At 39.3% G+C, this 24,166-nt stretch overlaps 1 protein-coding gene across 1 annotated transcript; it reads left to right on the top strand.

Moving 5' to 3' along the window:
• The first annotated feature begins 3,564 nt into the window (after positions 1-3,564).
• On the top strand, positions 3,565-23,078 carry LOC137256414 (uncharacterized). Its single transcript, XM_067794258.1, has 10 exons — positions 3,565-3,948; positions 7,988-8,097; positions 9,616-9,761; positions 10,530-10,691; positions 11,793-11,923; positions 12,560-12,662; positions 14,369-14,500; positions 15,600-15,685; positions 17,004-17,090; positions 17,757-23,078. The coding sequence occupies exons 1-10, from the start codon at positions 3,941-3,943 to the stop codon at positions 17,839-17,841; spliced, it is 1,050 nt and encodes a 349-aa protein (XP_067650359.1). The 5' UTR covers positions 3,565-3,940; the 3' UTR covers positions 17,842-23,078.
• Positions 23,079-24,166: the final 1,088 nt, after the last annotated feature.

Here is a 24,166-nt window from a genome sequence, read left to right on the forward strand (position 1 = left end):
TACTTTAAAACTCATAATGAATTGTGCTTGCACCTTTTGCATTGTTAAAAAACGTTAACGTTTCATGCAAAAAAAAATCAGAATATATAGCAATTTTGATTGTGTATGGCATAATGTAAGTGTAGGAAGGGGGTATAGAGTAACGGTGTATTCCCAGAGTGGCCCCTCTGTCTATAACTAAACTCAGGGGCCACGACGGGACGGTTCAGTCCCAACAGGCAGACCTCCCTAAAGGCAGACCTCCCATAATTAAGACACACTCAGTGAGTACAATAATTAGCTGAACCATGCTGTCCACCCCTTTTTAATTAATGAGCTGACCCAGATTCACTGTAGTGAGTGAGTTTAGTTTTACGCCGCACACAGAAACATTCCAGCAATATGGCGGCGGTCTGTAAATAACCAAGTCTGGACCAGATAATCAAGTGATCAACAACATGAGCATCGACCTGTGCAGTTGGGAACCGATGACATGTGTCAACCAAGTCAGAGAGCCTGACCACCCGATCCCGTTAGTCGCCTCTTATGACAAGCATTGTCGCCTTTTATGGCAAGCATGGGTTGCTGAAGGCCTATTCAACTCCGGGACCTTCACCGGTCACTCATTAAAGTGTGAACATGGGGGCCAGTGTGGGACAAACTATAGTTACAAATAAATGCAAGTGTGTAAAGGCATAGTATCCTTTAAAATCACAGTAATAGTGTATATATACTTATTAAAACAATCAAATACACCATGCAGCTTATATTTTCTATTTTTATATTTTGTTATATTTGTTGTACATTCACGCTGGTGTATAGGATATTTTTAACATTTTTTTAAAAAAAAAATAGAAGAATTTTCTTCAGCTATCATATTTTTATCATTTTTTAATTGCATCCTTGTCGTAAAAATACATTCGAATCTATACGCTGATTTGTTTTGACTTAATCATAATAAGATCTGGCGACATGGTCAAAGGGAGATAATCAGATGCCTTACTTAGAATGAATGCCATGAACAATGAATTCTTTTGTATGCAATCAAAATACTATCTTGAGAACAGTTTTCTTACCACAATATACTTATAAAACAAAGGTTGGCTCGCGTATGCAAATTTATGCAGGTTTGGGGACCAGTTTAAGAGTTCGGCGTCGGATATACAACTTTATTCCTTAAGTGTCAACAAGTGTCTCCAGTCTTCATGCAAACACGGTTAACTTCCTATATACAAATAGTCTGTTTGCAGGGTAAAAACGTACCAATAAATTTCACTTTAAACAAAAAAGTAAATCTATTATTAATTTTCATTACAAGGGTGTACGCACATTAAATGAAACACCGAGAACAAGTTGGGTTAGTCAAAGTTAGCGCTCATCACGTACCGCACGTGCATTTTGTTTTACTGTTACTGAATTTACCATGTAATTTCAACCAGTAATATAGATTTGAAACTATGATCGCTTGTAAAACAACTTCTATCCTAAATTCAATAAAATTCTGGGATTTAAATCTGCAATTGGTAAGATAAAATTGTCACGATTCGCAATCTTAATTTGCAGAAGCCTTTCGGTAATTGCCCGACGTCACATAGCGACGGGCGTGATAATGGCCTGTCGTCAATGAGTGAGTGAGTGAGTTTACTTTTACGCCGCACTCAGCAATATTCCAGCCATGTGGCGGCGGTCTGTAAATAATCGAGTCTAGACCAGACGACCCAGTGATCAACAACATGAGCATCGATCTGCGCAATTGGGACTTGACTTAGGTCAACCAAGTCAGCGAGCCTGACCACTCGATCCCGTTAGTCGACTCTTACGACAAGCATAAATGTAGTCGCCTTTTATGGCAAGCATGGGTAGCTGAAGGCCTATATTCTACCCCGGGACCTTCACGAGTAGTTATGCCGTCAAGCAGTTTGGGGGCAATATCAAGTTTTACAGCTAATATGAACAGAATTATCATGAAGCACCTGCACGCTATCAGAAATGACCGGACCAGTTAATGAAAGACCAGGGCCCTTATTCTCGAAACGTTCGTAGCCCTAAGAATTCTTAACTTTGATCGTAGCCAACTGTAACAATGGTAAGATGTTGACCATAATAATCAGAGCCCCATTCCTCAAAACAATTGCAGCTCTATGACAGTCGTAAGTCTGTGCCAAAGTATGGGAGTTACGATTATCTTAACGCTACGATCGCTTTGAGGAATGAAGCCCTGGGTCATTATTCTCGAAACGTTCGTAGCCCTAAGAATTCTTAGTTTTGATCGTAGCCAATGTGTTAAGAATGGGCTTACGAACTTCGTAAGGTTACGAACGTTTCGAGAATAGCTAGCCTGGAACTTCTGCAAATGAAAATGCCCTGAAAATAGCGTTACCCTCACAATAGTGACCTGCTCATTTCCGATAACATACAGGCCTTTTAATTGTAATTCTATCCATGTTAACTGTAGGGGTATGGAAGGAATAGTATACTGTCAAAGAGCTTGATATTGACGATGTAGATAGTGACGATAAGGGTTCTTTTTCTAATGGAGAAACATATCTGTTCAAGCGGCCTAAGCGCGAAGATGTAATCAGGGTGTCGACACCAAATATTTGACGTAAAGAAGATGATTTAGTTGCTCTTGCTAAGACACAGAGAATGCTGAAGCTGGATGCAAACGTAATGGAGTTGCGCATGAGTATAATGTCTGTGTCTGGATTTTCGAAGCTCTCTTGTCGCTAGGACAGTCATAAGTACCATACATTAGCATTAACCTGCCATGGTCTTGGCGCTAAGAGAGCTTTGAACCTGGCCCTGGACACATGCAACGGAAGTGTTAGTCACATATATATTGTGTTGCAATGATTGCTTACGCTACATTTGCACCATTGCACTTTGAGTCCTACACAAAAGTAATATCGAAACGGGCTCGCTGTTTAACGACGCACTCAACAATATTCCAGTAACATGGAATTCTGGACCAGATAATCCGGTGATGAACATCATGAACATCGATTGGGATACGATGACATTTGTCAACCAAGTCAGCGAGCTCCACCCGATCCCGTTAGCTGCCCTCTTACGACAACATGACGACCAATTCTAACCCAGATATTCACTGGTCAGCGACAAGGGAAATCATAATGTGGTGAAATCTGTCTTGATCACATCCTCTTCTCGTTTTAACTGAAATGTACTTAGATCTACGTATATTACCCTTTCATGACTTAATTTAAGATGAAGTCGAATCTTTTGCATTCGTAATTTAACTTATTCATTTTAAGGAGCATTTAGAAGATAGATGCCCATTATTTGCAGGTATTTCAGGGATCTTCTGTTCTCTACAAGAACCTCAAGTGTTGCTTAGCAACTAGTAGTGGACGTCTAATCACTCCCGCGCCAGACTGATACCCTTCCCTTCTGATTTGCACAATGTAGTGCAGCGAGGTGCGCAAGCGCTGAGAGGCAGGCATACCAGTCTACATCCACATCGGAGGGATATTTTTAGGGGCCTTTTCAAGTACGAGTTGTGAGAGTAGCCTCCCTTACATTGGCTAGGGGTGTAATAATTGTAAACGATTAGAGGAAAACAGCGTTGTAAATAAATGCACATCGGTCACTGCGTGGAACGTGGCAAGGCTTTAATGGCCTCACGCCTCTGAACTGCCACGCACCACCAAGCATCAGCTTAACACAATCTCCAGTAGCTTACGTGGCGTTGCTTTCCAATCTGTATCACACGGCCCTAATAATAAGGCTTATCGTACTGACCTCGGACGAATTAGATAAGTGTCAGCTATCTTCAACCTTTCTGAACAGACGTATTATGAATGATCAGCGTGTGGGTTCGTGTGAAGGGTACGCTATCAACATCATTTCACGTCAGAGTGGACTGCCTTAATTGTCGAGGGCAGATAGTGAAAATCGGGTTTGCAAGCATCTTAGTTTGAGTTTGTGTGGAGCAATTTCCAATATGTCCAGGTAAGATAAATATGCTTTTACATTAACTGACAGGATATTTCAATATTAATATGATCCTACTTTATCTTTTTAATGAATAAATTTAAAGTGGTCATTGCAAGGTAACATCAGGGCATAGCAATTAATACTACATGCTTGTAGTCTGTCTCATATTCCCAGAACCACATTATTTTCCCTACTGCCTAGTATTTGAAACAACTGACAGTATGTTTCAATGTTAATATAATCCCGACTTTATTTGTAAATGAATGAAATTGTGTATTGCACAGGTAACATCTGGGCATAGCAATTAATACTACATACTTTTAGTCTGTCTCATATTCCCCAAACCACATTATTATCCCTACTGCTTAGTGTTTGAAACGACTGACAGTATATTTCAATGTTAATATAATCCTGACTTTATTTTTAAATAAATGAAATTGCTTATTGCACAAGTCTTCGTAGTAATTTGAATACTGCAGGTTTAGTCTGCCCCTGAACCATAGTACTTTTCAGACTGCATAGTTTTTACAGCTGACAGTGTATTTTTAATGTTAATTGATATAGTCCTGACTTTATCTTGTAATGAATGAAACTGCTGTTGCCCAGTCTTTTAAGTTCGTAAAGGACACTGGGGTGGCCTTGTGGGTAAGGCGTTCACTCATCATGCTAATTACCTGGGTTCGATTCCCCAGATGGGTACAATGTGTGAAGCCCATATTTGGTGTCCCCTGCTATGATATTGCTGGAATATTACTAAAAGTGGTACAAAACTAAACACCTAAAGTTTTTCGGGCAACAGTTCTTCAGGAAGACAATGAAAAGACTTTGATATGCCCCTTTGATGCAATAATGTTAAGCCTGCATTGTAAACCCTCTCCCTGGTCCTTTTATCAATGAAATACTAGTGAGGTTGCATAGCAGTAGTGTTAGTTATAACCGTATTCATTGGAACAGTTTTAATGTTGTCTTGAGCCCAACAGAGATTATAATCTCTTTATGCTCAAGCTAGAGAACTTGTTTGTCCATTATCTACCAGGACATAGCATTATCTGAATGTCGGAATGTTTACTGTCAGATAACCTCTAGCAGTGGCTTGCTGGTGCTCTCTAGCTTTTAGTATTGTACTGTTCATAAAATCTGTTTAATAGTACAGTTACAGGTCCGTTTCAACTTTCTATCTGTGATAAATTGGTTATTTTACTGTCCTTCGTTGGCAGTGTTTTAAAACTATTTTGGCTGCATTTACTATGAATTTGTTATTTGTTATGTCATGATGAGGCTGAAATATTGCTGATATGACTATAAATCTAAACTCACTCACTCTTTCTACCATTTTCCTTACATCTTGAATCAGGATGCCACAATATAACAAGAAAAGCTGACACAAATGACAAACTAATAAAAAGCTGACACAAATGACAAACTAATAAAAAGCTGACACAAATGACAAACTAATAGCTGATCAGATTGTTGTTTTTTTTAAACTTTTCCATGTTTTTTGATGATATAATTATCATCAAATTTTAAAAGATTTCTTTGTTTCATCCTCCTGTTAATGCCCAAACAAATCAACATTAATGCAGTACCTTCTCTGAGGTAGGATTTTAACTCATTAACTGTATTACCAGTAAATAGACATTTACCATGTCTGTGGTGTACTTACAAGGGTGTCCAGATAGATAAGTGAATGAGTGAATAATGTTTTATGCTCAATATTCCAGCAGTATTATGTAGACGGAAACCAGAAATGGACTTTACACTTTCACCCATGTGAAAATCAAACCTGTTGCTTGTAAAGTTGCTTCCATTCTATAATAAACATGGACTTATGGGGCTCAGTTGAGTGGTTTGTAACTTGCTCATGATGCATATAGGTTATCACGTGAGTATGTATGGGGATGATTAATATCCTGCATTAGGAATAAACATTGTATTTAACGAACTAAACATTTAGTGTTTATTCCTAATGCAGGATATTAACCATGCCCAAACACACTCGCATGATAGCCTATTTATCATACAATGTAATTCTTACTTTATGATTTTAAAAAATATGATTTTGCCTTAGATCATGAAACTAAATTTTGTGGGATGTGCCTGCATAGCTATGACGTCACAAATATGTGAGTAGTAGTACGTGACGTCACAAGCTTGGTGAAGCAAGTTTATATTGTCACTCATTTGAGTGCGTTATGTCATCTGGTTCCCAGTAAGCTTTTTCTTAAAGAACGCATTGCTGTCAACAAATCTTAGCTTATGTTTGAAAAATAACAAAAAAATTTGTCTGGAATTTCAGAAAATTTCAATTACCCCTTTGAACACCAAATACACTTTAATGTTCACATGACGTTGTGCACCTGGATTCCTATGCCGTCCTCTCGCTAACACTGACAGTCGGTTTAGAAACTGTCTTTGTTATCTTCGCAAGCCTATGTATTTCTATCTTCGCTTCATTATCTGCTCAATGTATCATAACCAGGCACGAATTTTCTGGGATCAAAGGAGTGACAGTACAGTAACCATGGTCGTCAATCCTGACACGATCACTGACCCTTGACGCCATGTTTGTTTACACTGTGAAAGTAGTCCCTAAAATTTGCATATGACCTGTCTAATTTGCATCGGTATCCGTATATGACCCCAATGGATACTGGAAATATCTGTTGACTTTATCCTGCAGAGAACACTATCCATTGTATGATGAAACCTAACATTACAAAGTGCAACCCTAGGTATGTCTCTAACTTGCACAGAGTGCAACCTTAGGTATGTCTCTAACTTGCACAAAGTGCAAGTCAGTTGTTTTAGAAATAAATCAACAGTAAATCTAGCTTTGTAAGCAGAAGTATGTCAGTTCATTTTTCTTCTAAACTTTGAATAGCAATCTCACGAAAAACATTGCTGTTTATAGACATGTCTTGACTATGACAATGCATGTAGACAGGGTCAACTGTGTCTGTGTTTCTACGGTTTCATATGCACCACATCACAGAAATATGTTTATATGCACCGAAACATTTAAACACACTATGTTGCAAGTCTTTATTTTAGGTTACAAATAGGTCTACATCTCTTAAATCGAGCCCTGGATTGTTTTGTGTTTTGTGAACAAGAACCATCCTGGTTACGTTTTCAGAGTGATGGCAACCCCTCTGCTGGTAAATGGTTCAAGCTTTGGTCACATGTGTACCATAAGTTTGAGTGAAAGTTTGTTCATTTGGTTGATATATCTGAAATAAACACGTGATTATACACTCTTAGGTCTGGGTTATAATAGATTTCCATCAGCTATGAAAGCCATAAGACACTGTTTAATGGACCAATGTTCCATTACTCGAAACAACCTTAGCTAAGATTAACCTTAAACACTAAGGTTAGAGTTACGATAACCTTGAGAAAGAGATATGCCCGTTGCACGAAACAACCTAAGACAACCTTAACTTGGACTCCAACCTTAGTGTAACCTTAACTAAGGCTGAACTCTTCAGTGCTGTAGTAATGGAAGCATCCCTAGTTCACTTGTTCTGTCTTTGTACACTCTCTGCTAAAGTTAGAGTTACGATCAACTTAAGAAAAAGATACACACGTTGCACAAAACAACTTTAGGGCAACCTTAAGTGGGACTCCAACCTTAGCCGTAACCTTAACTAAGACTGAACTCTTCAACACAGGAGTAATGGAAGCATCCCTAGTTATTCAGCGTGTCCACTTGACTTGCTCTGTCTCTGTACACCTTCTACTTGCTCAAACTTCCCTCAGTCTTGTTGTATATAATAAAAGCAGCTGCCATATTCCCTTCCCAGCCTTAGAGATGCTAAGGTTGATTTGGACCAACCTCAGTTATCAACCTTAGCTTAAGGTTAACCTTAGTTAAGATTGTTTCGTGCAACGGGAGGCTAACCTTAGTAAAGTTATAAGGTTGTAATCTTAGAGATAAAGTTGACCTTAAGAAATAAAGTTGTTTTGAACAACGGAGCACAGGTGGTCAGGCCTGATGACTTTGTTGTGTGTCGGTGAGTCACGTGATATTCACCTTTACGATGTAATGTTTCAGCAAGCGCCCTGCCACATTTGTACCCGGCTTCCATGATGAGGAACTTTGTTCCAAAATGCGCTACAATACCTTTGGAGATACAGGACTTGAAGTATCAGTATTAAGTCTTGGTGAGTTTTGGTTGTGTTGGGTGACTTTATTACTTGTAAAGCTGAGGAGTCGTCATAGGCACGGTGCTACTGATTTCCGAAAATCAGAGAAACGTATCCCATGGCGATTCCATGCTGTATTGTGATTGGAACTGTCATGCTATTGTATTAGATGCATTTGATTGTGTTATGCAATAAATGAACATACATAGAGAGGAATATTTCATGATGCAACAACGATTTCCCTTATGGAGTGCAGAATATGGACATGTTTGTCATTTAGGGTAGAGAGTATGTTTCTGTATTATGACATTGTTTGGGGTACATACTGAAATCTGTAAAGTAAAAAGTACATTTGTTACCTTTCTGTAATAAAAATGCAGACAACAAATGTTTCCACTTACATAAAATGTCACAGTTGCCAACTTGTGGTCAATGAATTATGAAATATATACAGAAAGGCAGTGCAAAAAGAAATTTTTTTACCCAGTCTTAAGTATCCACAGAGATAAATTCTGTTTGTTGTAAAGGAGAAAAAGCTGTGATAATTATGTGGATCAGTGAAAATCAGTGATGACACCAGGGGTCCTAAAAAGTGCAAGAATGCCATTCACCCATCATTCACAAAAATTAATTGAATAAACGGAAGTATTTTTGACGGACATCACAGAGCAGTACTCCTGCCAGGTGATGGCGGTCTATAAACAAAGCAGACCGTAAAATACAATTTTTGAAAAGAATTTGTTAATTGATAATAAGAAGGCACTGGCTACCAATCTGTAAATGTTTATGGAGAGCATCAAAAGAGAAGACAGGACCTGCTCCTGTCCCAGATAGCAACTGGACTGGCAATATGTTATGAAGCGGCAACAACTGTGCACTTGGTCACGAAATGTGCGGTTTTCAAGCTTAACCTTTTCTCCTGATACTTCATGAAAAGAATTTAATTGCCCTCAGTTATTGCAACGCTGGTGCTGGATCTTGTACTTAAACCCCTGCAAGACTGACCTCGAAAATGTTAGTGTAGTGGCTGCAATAATGTATCGGACTACAGATGGATTGCAATTGTTGAGTCTCAAATAGTAATTTAACATGTGAGAAATGAAATACTGTCAATGCATTGATAGTATGTTTGATTATAGTTAGTAATTGACTTCCACTGATGAATGCGCAGTGTAAATACAGAAAGCTCTGGATTTGTTCACTTTGATTTAGAGTTATCTGCACCTGTTACCTATTAAACAAGCTCGATCTGGGGTTCAAGTTTCTTGTCAGGTATTGACTAAAATTACTTCAGCTTGTTTCAATTTCATACAAACTATACATTTATTTGGGAAAGATTTAACAACTCAAGGAGGAAAATGCTGTAGTTGGTCACGATTGACAACTGCTATCACAATAGTATGAGGCGATAGACTGTCGGAATTGCAATAGTTATATCCCCCTTAATAGTCAATCCTACATCAACTTCAGTGGCTGTTTGTGTATAAGGTGGACACAGATTACACAGATCAACTGCATGGACTGTTTGTGTATCAGGTGCATCGTCTTTGGGCAGCGTATTCCGCTCTACCAAAGAGGAGGAATCTATTGAGGTGGTTCGCAAGGCCCTGAAGAGCGGAATCAATGTCATAGATGTGGCGCCCTGGTATGGCCATGGGAAGGCAGAAACAGTCTTGGGGAAGGTAGGATATAGTTTAAGTAAAATGTTTTAAAGGTTTAAACATATGGTGGTGGTGTTTGTCTCTCACACACACACACACACACACACACACACACACACCACACACACTTTTTCTCAGACACTATACACTCATCACCACATATATGCATGCATTCGTGCACGCACGCACGCACGCACGCACGCACGCACGCACGCACGCACGCACGCACGCACGCACGCACGCACGCACGCACGCACGCACGCACGCACGCACGCACGCACGCACGCACGCACGCACGCACGCACTAGACTAGTGTATGGCTAAAAAGTCACATGACCTACAATATTTTTTAAATGATCCACATGACTGAGGGCCAGTGGCCTACTTTTTAGAAATGCTTCAATGAACACTGCCAACACACACACTACTCACATACAGCACAATCGAACAAATATGTCCATGATGCTATATAGAGGCATGCAGTAATCTTGTATGCAATGTTATACCCAATTTCACCCCAGATGTCTTGTAGTTACACCAGACTACACCAGGATGTGAGCAACAAGATACGTAATTGTCAAGAATAAAGAAAAACACGGAAATCTTCAACTCCAACATATGTTGGGATAACAGTGAAGAACCCTGTCCCTCAAAGCAGTCGTAGTGCTACGAATGTCCTGAGTGTATGTAAAAGTATGGGAGTTACAACTGTCGTACTCATAGTGCTACAATTGTTTTGAGGAACGCAGCCCAACAGGACCTGATTGTACCAATGTCCTTCTTGTCTAGGCCCTCAAGGGAGTTCCAAGAGAAGCGTACTATCTCACCACCAAGGTTTGTCGGTACCTCCCGGAGCCCGACCAGATGTTCGACTTCAGTGCTGAGCGAACCATAAAGAGTGTGGATGAGAGTCTTGCCAGATTGGGTGTGGACTACATTGATATTATACAGGTGAGTGTACAAAACTACATCAATGTAATACAGATGAGTGTATGAGACTTCATCAATATTATACAGGTGAGTGTACGAGACTACATTGATATTATACAGGTGAGTGTACAAAAGTACATCAATGTAATACAGATGAGTGTATGAGACTTCATCAATATTATACAGGTGAGTGTACGAGACTACATTGATATTATACAGGTGAGTGTACAAAACTACATCACTGTAATACAGATGAGTGTATGAGACTTCATCAATATTATACATGTGAGTGTACGAGACTACATTGATATTATACAGGTGAGTGTACAAGAATACATCGGTGTAATACAGGTGAGTGTATGAGACTACATCGGTGTAATCTAGGTGAGTGTATGAGACTTCATCAATATTACAGAGGTGAGTGGACTAGACTTCATTGATATTATACAGGTGAGTGTACGAGATGACATCGATATTATACAGGTGAATGTATGAAGCTACATTGATATTATTCAGGTGAGTGAATGAGACTACATTGATATTATACAGGTGAGTGTATGAGACTTCATCAGTGTTATACAGGTGAGTGGACTAGACTACACTGATATTGTACAGGTGAGTGTACAAGACTTTATTGATGTCATGCAGGTGAGTGCATGAGACGACATCGATATTATACAGGTAATAGTGCAGTGTTGTAACCTAGTGCCCAAAGTGTGTTTGCTCTTCACGCTGAATGTATAAGGTCCATGTCTGGTGTCACCTGCCGTGATATTTCTGGAATATTGCTAAATGTGACATAAACCCACACTCACTCTCCATACTGGTCAGTGCATGAGACTACATCAATATTATACATGGCCCCTTTCAAAAAGCTATCGTAACTCAATGTCATGCCATTTTTACTGTGAGAAAGGTTTATGACAATTGTAGCGCTACAAATACTTTCTGAAAGTGGACTCAAGTGAGTAGATATGACTATCTCACTGACATACATTGCCAATGATTCATGTGACATTAAATTTACAGAGCATGCTTTTAGTGACAAAAATAAGGACACTGAATGCAAAATGGCCAAAAATCCCAGTGGCCCAACAAACGTGAGAACTGGTCATGTTTCAGGTTCATGATATGGAGTTTGCTGACAACCTTGACATTGTGATCAATGAAACCCTGCCAGCATTACAGAAGGTCAAGGAGGCTGGGAAGGCCAGAATGATTGGTATCACTGGATATCCTCTAGAAAACTTCAAGTGAGTCCTGGGGCATGATCATAATACAGGGAGTGCTCACTGTACTGTACTCATTTGGTACTTCGTGGTAGAAGATCTTTATCTGGAATAACATTGAATCATGTCTGATGTACAGAAATTACCTATGTTTTGCAAATGCAAATCGACTGAAGGGAGATAACTGTAAATCTGTTTGTCTTGTCAGCAAATTCTAGTGATGACTTCAAAGAGATTTGTACCTGTGCTTCAAACAATTAACATTGAGGTAGTCAGTAATATAAATATGTTGTTCACTTGTCTCTCAGGGCCCATGGGTTGATGTACCCTTGATATTTGTTTATGTTCCTTTAGGGTACATCAACCCATGGGCCCCTCAATACCAGTTAACAACTTCACTCTTGCTATATGCGTTGATATAGCTGACTAAAATAAATATCCAGGATGGCATTGTTCTTCAGTTGAAAATATGGACCGTTAACATTTACGTGTTGAATTTTGTAAAAATATGGATTGTATTGTTACCAAACACACACAGATGTTGAATCTTGTGGCACATTTCAATTCTGTTGGTCAGTACAGCCAGTGGACAGTGTCAAGTAAATATGTGAGAGGAGATATGATAAAAAGGCAATGTGAAATGTTGGTTTATCTATTTAGGACGGTGCTGGAGAAGAGTACGGTGAAGATAGATAGCATCCTGACCTACTGCCGAGGATCTATGAATGATAACTCCCTGGCAGAATATGTACCATACTTTCAGGTAATATAACTCCCAGTCAGAATAGATACCATACTTTGAGGCTGGATAACTCCATGGCAAAATATATACCATACTTTGAGGCTGGATAACTTCCTGTCAGAATATATACCATAGTATGAGGTAGGATAACTACCTGTCAGAATATATGCCATAGTTTGAGGTAGGATAACTCCCTGTCAGAATATATACCATAGTTTGAGGTAGGATAACTCCCAGTCAGAATATATGCCATAGTTTGAGGTAGGATAACTCCCTGTCAGAATATATACCATAGTTTGAGGTAGGATAACTCCCAGTCAGAATAGATACCATAGTTTGAGGTAGGATAACTCCCTGTCAGAGTAGGTACCATAGTTTGAGGTAGGATAACTCCCTGTCAGAATAGATAACAAAATGTATACCATAGTTTGAGGTAGGATTACTCCCTGTCAGAATAGATACCATAGTTTGAGGTAGGATAACTCCCTGTCAGAATAGATACCAAAATGTATACCATAGTTTGAGGTAGGATAACTCCCTGTCAGAATAGGTACCATAGTTTGAGGTAGGATAACTCCCTGTCAGAATAGATACCATAGTTTGAGGTAGGATAACTCCCTGTCAGAATAGATACCAAAATGTATACCATTGTTTGAGGTAGGATAACTCCCTGTCAGAATAGGTACCATAGTTTGAGGTAGGATAACTCCCTGTCACAATAGATACCATAGTTTGAGGTAGGATAACTCCCTGTCAGAATAGGTACCATGGTTTGAGGTAGGATAACTCCCTGTCACAATAGATACCAAAATGTATAGCATAGTTTGAGGTAGGATAACTCGCTGTCAGAATAGATACCATAGTTTGAGGTAGGATAACTCCCTGTCAGCATAGATACCAAAATGTATACCATAGTTCGAGGTAAGATAAATCCCTGTCAGAATATATATACCATAGTTTGAGGTAGGAGAACTCCCTGTCAGAATATGTACCATAGTTTGAGGTAGGATATCCCCCTGGCAGTATTAGATACCATATTTTGAGGTAGGATATTTCACTGGCAGATTTTATTCCATATTTTGAGGTAGAATATCTCAATGGCTGATTGTATACCATACTTCAGATATCTCAGGATAACTGACTGGCAGATTATATACTATACTTTGAGGTAGGATATATCCCTGGCAGAATATATAACAACATTCAAGCTAGGATACTAGTATATATGCCACTATCGGATTATATACCATACTTTAAGGTAGAATATCTCACTTGCAGAATGGATACCAGACTTTGAGGTAGGATAACTCCCTGACAGAATAGATGCCAGACTTCATGCTTGACTATCTCTCTGAGAAAATTTGTACCATTTTTAGATATAGGATGATCACCGTCAGAATATATAATGAATATATAACTAGAGGTCTTGAGTTGAGGAATTATGTAGAGAGCAAGGAATTTAACTAACTAACTAACTAACTAACTAACTAACTAACTAACTAACTAACTAACTAACTAACTAACTAACTAACTAACTAACTAACTAACTTATATATCATATAACTAGAGAGGTTGAGTTGAGAAATGATGTAGAGAGCTAGGAATTTTACCAACTAACTAACTAACTAACTAATTTATGTATCGTGTCTCTTCATGTTTTGAAGATAATCATTATGACATCATGAAAGAAAGCTGATTGTGGCCTAAACTATGAGTTTTTGTTGCAGTCTAAAGGTATAGGGATCTTGAATGCCTCACCAATCAGTATGGGTCTGTTGTCTGACCGTGGCGCCCCGTCTTGGCACCCGGCATCCCAGTATATCAAGGACACCTGTGCTGCAGCAGCAGCCTACTGCAAGGTAGGTAACATAACTGTGATGTACAGTCAACACAACTCAGACATACAGTCAACATAACTCAGGCATACAGTCAGCAAAATACAGAGACATAGAGTCAGCACAAGACAGGCACACAGTCAACACAACACAGATATACAGTCAGCATAATACAGAGACATACAGTCAACATAACACTGGTGTACAGTCAGCACAAGACAGGCATACAGTCAACACAACACAGACATACAGTCAACACAAGACAGGCATACAGTCAATGCAACACAGACATCCAGTCAACACAACTTGGATATACAGTCAACACAGCACAGTCATGCAGTCAACACAACATGGATATACAGTCAGCACAGCACAGTCATGCAGTCAACACAACATGGATATACAGTCAGCACAGCACAGTCATGCAGTCAATACAACATGGATATACAGTCAGCACAGCACAGTCATGCAGTCAACACAACATGGATATACAGTCAGCACAGCACAGTCATGCAGTCAACACAACATGGATATACAGTCAGCACAGCACAGTCATGCAGTCAACACAACATGGATGTACATTCATCATATCACAACATAAATATACAGTCGACATAACATGCATTTTCAATAATGTATGGTCAACATGACAGGCATACAGTCAACACATACATTCATACACTCAACACAACATGGACATATACTCAAAACATCATGCACATACAGATAGCAAACATCACAATCAAGTTGGTTTTGTGCCTCAGTGACATTGCCTGTGAGCTTACCCTGATGGCATGCAGAGTTGTGCCCCTTTGCAATATTAGCCATAGACTTTTTGTTGACTTTTCTCTTTACAATTTTCAAACTTTTAGACTTTTCCATGAAGTTATGGATTGTATGGTTTTTATCATGACATCATTGTGTATTGATAAAATGATTGAGGTTTAGTGTCAGTTTTAGGACAAACAGGGTAACCACTTTTTTCTGAGTATGAAGTAAATTGAGCCCTGCACATCACAGACATTAAAAGAGGGAAATGGAACAAACATGATAACTGATTTTATTTATTTATGAAATATTTACCCACTTTCTTACACTGACATGTCTTCTTTGTTGATCCTAGGAGAGGGGAGTGGATATATCTCGTCTTGCCATGGACTTCACTTTGTCACAGCCACAATATCACTCAACTCTCGTCAGCACAGCAAGGTATGGGACACTCACACACTGGTAGTCCACAGCTCTGTTAATTCAGGCTGAGTGAGTGAGTTTAGTTTTATGACATCCTCATCAATATTCCAATTATATGATAGTAGTCTCTGTTTTGTTGAGTCTGGACTATACAATCCAGTGATCAACATCATGATCATCAATCTGTGCAATTGGGATGTGTCAGTGAGCCTGACCACCTGATCCCGTTAGTTGCCTCTATGACAAGCATATGGGTTACTGAAGATCAGTTCTAACCTGGACCAATACTGGTACTGTTCATGTGAGGACAATCAGAAAGTATGTGCTGGTCATTTTCGGAAACAACAATGTTTATACACAGATTGATCTTTTTCACCAAAGGTTTAGTTTCCAATTAACTGTCCTCTTCAAAACTGGGTTAATATATGTCATGTTCAAGCACTTTAATACTTTTCAAATATCTTTCACAGCACAATGAGGAGTTATGGTATTTCTCAAATAACAATGAATCATATTCAGTTTTCAATGTTGCAAAAGTCGAAAAAGTATTTGAATTTTTCGGGGGATCTTTATGGAAACACATGATATGGCATATAATGTGTATGTGTATTATGTTTTTGTTTGTTATTGTGTAGACTGGTTTTTCATTGTATGAAGATGTTTTTGTGCTGTGTTTTATGTTGTTCTCAACAGTATTCCCGGTTGTGAGTAGTGAATCATGGACCAGATGATCCAGTGACTGATATTTTCAACAATTACCCACATGGTGGCAGTATGAGTGAGTGAATGGGTATAGCTTTACGTCGCACTCAGCAATATTCCAGCCTTATGGTGGTGGTCTGTAAATAATCGAGCCTGGACCAGACAATCAAGTGATCAAAAGCATGAGCATCAACCAAGACAGCTGGTTGACATGATTGTGTCATCCAAGTCAGCGAGTCTGACCACCCATCCCTTTAGTCACCTCTCATGGCAAGCATGGGTTACGGAAGATCAGTTCTAACCCGGATCTTCACGGATTGGTGGGGGTACGAGGAAACGCTGTCAACCAAGCCATTTCTCACATCTTTGATATATCCGTGGAGATCTGGGGTAGAATAGGTCTTTGGTAATCCATACTTACCAAGAAGATGACTATTTTTGTTGTAAGAGGCAACATTAGTTCACATTTGCCCAGATTGATGCTCATCCTGTCGATCACTGGATTTTCTGCACAAGTGCAGCGTCAAACTAAACTCGCTCACTCACATCTTTGATACCATTTTGGCTGGGGTGCTATAACGGCCAGAAATCCTGCTTGGAGGAGTGTATTATGTGTGTTTGTTGCTCGTTTCAGTTTGGCAAACCTACAGAAGAATATTGACTCTGTGTACACTCCGCTCAGTGACCTAGAGAAGAAGACACAGGCAGAAGTAATGGAGAAGTAAGTCAGGCATATATCAGGACGTGAAACTTCCAAAACTTTCAGCCAGAAAGTCATGAAGGCCAATTATTTACAGACTACTAGCACAGCTGTTTTTGAGTGCGGCATAAAACTACATTCACTCATTTGATTACCAGCAAAACACCATCCTCAACATATTTTAGGAGTACCTCAAGAATAAAGACCTAACTTTCTGTGTTTTCTAATTTAATTGAAAAAGTATTTGATCACACTGTTCCTTTTATATTATCATCAATACATTATTTTCATCAGTCATTTGTAATGATTCCCATAATCGATATTTTCAATTATCAGTCTTTAGCCAGCCTTGATTACAAATATCTATAGGGTAATTAATACAAATGTATATTCTGTTTTGAGAAACAGTAAGAAAGATTATTTGACTTGGTGTGACTACATTGACAATGTTGATTTGTCACAACAATGACCAGTGACTGGCAAATTAGTAAACATAAGTTTTAGAGGGGTCACTCACATGGCACATGCTTCTCCATACAAATCATCAGCAGCAACACCCCCCACCCCCTCCCCAGCCATAAATTATGAATGGTCCCTAAAGCAGCATATCTCTCATTTGCTGACACACTCACTCACTCCTATGAATGTGAATTTTCAACCATCATCACAATTACCTCTCTTTCCTAGGTTCATGAAGCCGCTGAACAACAAGAACTGGGAGGGTGTGGAGGTCGCAGAATACCGGGCGTCTTTGAAAAGCAAGTCTGGTTGAAGCTTGAGGTGCTACGTCTCAGAAGATACATCACAATATGCAGCACAATGTTTGGGTAGTAATATACGTTGCAATATTTGAGCGATATGATACATGTTTTTATACTTTATTAGTGATGTAATTATATAAAATCAAAAGGGGAATAATGTGGTATGGATTGTGGTCTTTTTTGTACTGTTTTTGTGTTGAATCCCAGTTTTTTAATCAACCTGAATGACAAACTGTTATCTCCACTGCTTACCTTGTCTTCTGAAATAATTAAGGTTCGGTATTGCCAACATTTTTGTATTGCAGTATGTTTCGATATGTGTTGACATATTGAAATTTGTATTGCCATATACATTGGAAGCTGTCTAAACTGGCACTCATTGGGACTGAAGAAATAATCCAGTTTAGACAACGTGCCGAATTGTAGAGCTGATGTTAAATGTTGAAGCCACAGATGAGACTGAGATTTTATGCCAGTGTTGACACCTTGCCGGATTGGACAGATGCCAGTTTTGACAGCTTCCACTGTATTGTGAAAATGCAGCATATGGTTAAAGGTAATGAAATTACACTTTCTTTTCTTTTGAACCAATGCCACTGTCAAGACTCAGATGGTATTGTCCAAATTGAAGGCTTCGCTCTAAAGCTTGGAAGCGGGGAGCGTCTGCGGGGAGCCATATTCATATGGTTCAAAAAGTCTACCAGTTTGGTTTGTTTATTCTTACAACGAGTTCCAGTGCCAATCTATATTTATTTATTCATATGGTTTAAAAGTCATGCAAATACAATTATAAGCCCAATACACATTCTCAAAACTGTTAATGTATGATATTATTATGGAAGTACAAATGTTATTTGTATTTTTGACTTCACCATGAAAAGTACCATTCACAGTCATGAAAATTGCTGATTGTGTCGCTTGAAACGATTCGTGAAAAATGTACCACAATATATCATATTGTAAATTTTGAATGGCATTATACAGTTTAACTGGTATTACCGCCCACACCATGTATAATGGACATGAAGGCAGCTGTACTTTCACCATTACAAACACTAATGGAGTTGTTGTCGGCAGACATACAACAAATGTGTGCCCCAGATATGTTTCTGTATACAGAAATGTACCATACACCATTTCCGAATGCAGAAATGTACCCTATGAAGTGTCCATTCCGCATTGTGCCCTTTTCTTGATCGAAACTCTCATACTGTTTTATTACATGTATTTGATTGTGTTTTGTTAGAAAAATACACTCTCAATAAGAAATATTTTGTGTTGCACAATACCACTTGCAATCAACTGAGCAAGAGCAAATATATATGGTTTCAGATTTGGGTTGAATAAGATGGTTCCTGTTTATGGTAGAGTTTCTGTTGAGTTTGATCAGGGTACATGTCTGTATACAACAATGTCCTGGGGTATATTTTTGTAGCACCTGTGCTGACAACAACCTGTTCAATATTATTTAGCTTGGTATTTGTTAATCTTGTTGTTTATAGCTTTTTTATACTTAAAATAGGAACTGGTAGACATGGTGCTGTTCTTATTATCAATTCGCAACATTGTGATACTTTGATTTGTGTGGAGAGGGAATTCTGACATCTGTACAACGAAACACAGTCATGATGAATGTGTAATGTATTTTGGGGAATGTTATAATTATATAATTATTATATCTGGAAACCTTGCCTTCCTGTCAGTTCTCATAAAAAACCCCAATCTTTTATGTTGTAAAAATGTCTATATAACGGATGTTGGGTTTCTGTTTCCGTACAGTAAATTTTACAAACATATGGACGAAACACAAAACGTCTCACTTATTCGCATGAAGCTTTGATCTGCAGACCAGGTGAAGTGAAGCATGAGTATGCCACATTTATTGACACAGCACAAGGTCTGCTAATCTGAATTAATGACCGATCAGCAGGATACTGGTTGTGATACGTGGGCCTATTTGACACCCAGTGAATTGTAACTGAAGTAAAGCATGTGTATACCACATTTTTAGACACGGCATAAGGTCTGCTAGTCTGAATTAATGACCGATCAGCAGGATACTGGTGGTGATACGTGGGCCTATTTGACACCCAGTGAATTGTAACTGAAGTAAAGCATGTGTATACCACATTTTTTGACACGGCACAAGGTCTGCTAGTCTGAATTAATGACCGATCAGCAGGATACTGGTGGTGATACGTGGGCCTATTTGACACCCAGTGAATTGTAACTGAAGTAAAGCATGAGTATACCACGTTTTTTGACACAGCATAAGGTCGGTTCGAAATGTATTCCCGTGCTTCAAACACTCAATAACACTCGGAAATTGGCCAACACATGATGTTTATCTCCTAAATAAAAGCTCACTTTAGTCATTGATAAACACTACTACTGCAACTAGTTCTTTGTTTATGGAGTGCAGTCAGCTTTATTGGTCAGTTGTGATCTAGCATTATATTGTTTACGGAAAAGTAAACAGTATTACAGGAAGTCAGGGTATCCATTGTTCTGTTTTTAAATTTCTTCAGATTCCTGCTAACTGGTTTGTAAAAGATTGTGATATGTGATATTTTAGTCATGTTTACCGTATAGTCTTCCAGTGTTTGGGTGTTGCTTAGATGTACAAAGGTACGAAGTTGTGAATTTGTGCATTCGCTCGTCACTCCGAAGACCTGGGTTCGATGCCTTACATGGGTACAGTGTGTACAGCCCATTTTCTGGTGTCCCCCGCAGTGATATTGCTGGAATATTGCTAAAAGCGGCGTAAAACTAAACTCAGTCACTCACTCCAGGGTTTACATTCCAATAAGCCTATATTTTACACGGAATGCATCTATGGCTCGGCCATATGATCTTATTACCTCCCTTTGCTGACTTTGCATTCTCACAGCAGCCAATCAGCTACGATGCCATTACAACTGAACTTGCCAGTGTCAACTAAGATAGCGGTCACAGCTGCGCAGTGCGAGTCGGACTTGGGGGAAATCATACAGACAAATTGTCAGACCTGAAACTGTGAAAAAATATCTGCAAGAACTCCTTCTACCTCTTTCAGAGTTCTTCTGCATGATTTGTTTTGCCAAGTTTGATCAGTTAGATAATTTAAAAGCGAAAGTGAGTTGTGACTGGTATGCTGAACTTCTCAGTGTAGACACCTGATCGGGTGGGAGGTAACAAAATTATCGTCCTGAGCTATTGTGCATCGAGGGTATAGTGGAGATTTATCACAATGTACACCTTGGAGATATCGAGGATGTTAAGCAGTGCGCAATAACAGCAAAACAGTTATTTTCACGTGTTTTCCCACATTTTTCAGTGCCTCTGTTTTACAGGTATACAATGTACATTATTGTGAGTAACATTGCGTCTAAGTAGGATGTTATGTGTTAGATGAAAGGCATATTTTTGTCCCTAAACAGGGTATGTTTGTAATGCACTTCCTTTTACACATATATGTGAATATTTATATGACCTACCAGAAGTCATTGTTTCATGTGATACCAAAGTTTGTATTTATCTGTCTTCCATGACAATGTAGTGAAGTAAAACCACGCTATGAATACACATGGAGAAAAGTTAAGCACCACCCCAGTACTATGCCACAACTTCCATGATTCTTTGTATGAATTGACAGAAAACATATTGACAAAAGTCTTTGTGTTTTGGTGTCATCACAGAATTTCTGACATCTGTTCATATAAATTTTACGTCTATTTTGCCCTTTTATGCACAATAACATTTATTTTGTGCTTCCCCAGATAGCATTCAGACGTCGGCCCATCGTTGGCCCAGTGCTCAACAATGTTAGGCCGATGCCTGCCAGTGTTGACCCAACTCTGTATGCTATCGTCTTTGGATACTTGCTGAGAGAATATGTTGAGAGGGAATGCTGTGAACAAAAACCAGTGAATGCGGATGCTTCACCATAGATGACCAGTCTAAGTAAACTTATCCTCAGTACTTTTCGTTACACTCCACTACTGAGTCAAACAAAACCTTAAGGGAGGTCGCGTCCGGTAACCTTTGAGATTGACCAATCAGAACACAGCTTACCAAATCGCGAAAGTGCACCTTTGCATATATCTTTTGAACTTTTTATCTCGAAAAGGTTCCTACCCGAACGATTCCGAATGCTATTTAGCGTACGCTCGCTTCCGGGTGATGCGCACGGCGTACGTACAACCATGACAACAGTGGGTAAACAGTCGCTGAAAATAGTGTTTTTGGCTATATTCAAGGATGTTATCTCCCGGAAATATTAGGTAATGGTAACCATGTCAACAGAAACCCTGAAGTGTATATACTGCAGGTCAAATAACTATGTTATATCCTGATTTTTGTTTGTGGAGAGATCCGTGTCAGTGACCTGAATATTTTGAAAGTCCCTCCGATCCGTAAATAGTAGCCGTTGTCTGATTGGTTAAATCTATTTAACAATCACGCGTTTCATTGGACGGTCATTTGTTGCTCAAAGGTTACCTGCCGCGACCTTCTACTAGGTTTTGTTAGACTCAGTGGTGGAGTGTAACGAAATACACTGAGGTTAAGTTTACTGCATAGATGAGAAAACCAAGATGAAGCACTTGACTAAAACTGCAGTCAAATAAATTGCCACGATGAAACACGCATAAATATACAATGCCACTGCAGAATAACGCCCAGTCTTGGATTCCCTGAGAAGCATTTTCCATTGGGTATATGGGAAACAATGGTGTTAAAATCATATGAAAAGGTTGCTGAAAATCAGTGATGACACCAGGTGCATGTGACACCAGGTTGACACCCACATGGACATGCCACTGCTCCCACCCCGTCAAAGACCTGGGCCCACTTGCACAAAGCGAGCTTTATGCTACATGCAATGATTTTAACTCCCATTCTCCAACATAGGCTTGCAACAGTCATAGCGCTACATAAGACAGTCATAGCGTTTTCTTTGTGGAAGTGGGCTCTGCATATATTGATTCTAAAGGTAATGGCATTGTTTAGCAGTGTTACCATGGTTGTTGTTGGATAGTTTTAGGTATGAAGTATTTTTTTATTTATCTGTTTGCTCAAAGCAGTGTGCAGTTGTATCACATTGTTGTGACATTAAGAAGTCTACTGATATTAACATGCGACTATCTACAGAAATGTTATGCATAAGCACAGTATTTGCATGTATATCACCTTATTGGCATTGTTGTTTTATTGTGGAGAGTATTGTTTGAAATATGGTTTGATTATAAATAAACGTGGGGATCCTTCATTTATTTATTATGACTGAACACATCTTTCTAGTACGAAACGTTTATCACGCTCAAAGGCATGTCTATCTGTGGAGATTCAAGGGCAGATACTGTCTCCAGACTGCTTGTCTCCCAGTCTGGGGCGGAATTCTTCGGACTCTCATTTTGGAATTTCTGGGGCAGACAGATTCATCCTTGTGGAGAGTGGGATAGACGCGATCATCAGTTTCCACGCCTGTCTCTGCGTGGGAATTTATAGGGCGGAGAAGGTCATCCGATTCCACTGGCAGCCATCAGGTGACAGCATAAATATGGTGCCAAGTTTAGCTTGTTCTAGATTACGGACGAGGATGACTTTCTGAGCGAAGGTGTCTTGACAGTCTGATGCATGGATCTGCTTCCTGAAGGCTCGATCGCGTGTTCGAATCCCATGTTTGCCCTGGATGGAAGGTTGGGTTCGTCAGCCCCATACCCCTTCTTTGAACTTCTCGGAACGTGGGATAGGTCAGTGGTTACAGCTTTTGCTCTTCACACCGAACACCTGGGGCCCGTTTCACAAAGCCCTCGTACTGGTCCGACCTCGTAAAACAGGTCGTAGACCACTTCTTACTTTTTTACCCCGTTTCACAAAGACCTCGTACATTTACACTGTGTCGGAAACAGCCCAAAATTTAGGACCCCGATTGACTTGTCGTAAATGCTTTAGGAGGTCGTAAACACTACTAGTACGAAGATGGCGTCAACAATTATGGTACTTTAAGTGATTAAAACACGCTAGCTAATAAGGCCTGACAAAGTTTGAGACAGGTCGAACGTGCTCGATGATTTTGACATGATGTCGAGATATAGATTTCCCAGGCATGCTGTTTTCTATCTGTGCAGAACGTTAGAGACCCATCATTTCTGACAAAACACAAAATCATGATCCACAGCATTATTTGGTGTACAGTATGATTTCAAATGTGAAAATCGGATAATTAGTATGACTATATTTTGAAAAAAATACCCCACAATGCTAACGGTCACTGATACAAGTTTTTCAGGATATTAACAATGAAAAATTTGAAACGCTGCCGATGAACCTAGAACCGGTTGGGATGCTTTCGAA

The sequence above is a fragment of the Haliotis asinina genome, chromosome 11 (genome assembly GCF_037392515.1).
Source record: "Haliotis asinina isolate JCU_RB_2024 chromosome 11, JCU_Hal_asi_v2, whole genome shotgun sequence".
Lineage (NCBI taxonomy): Eukaryota > Metazoa > Mollusca > Gastropoda > Lepetellida > Haliotidae > Haliotis > Haliotis asinina.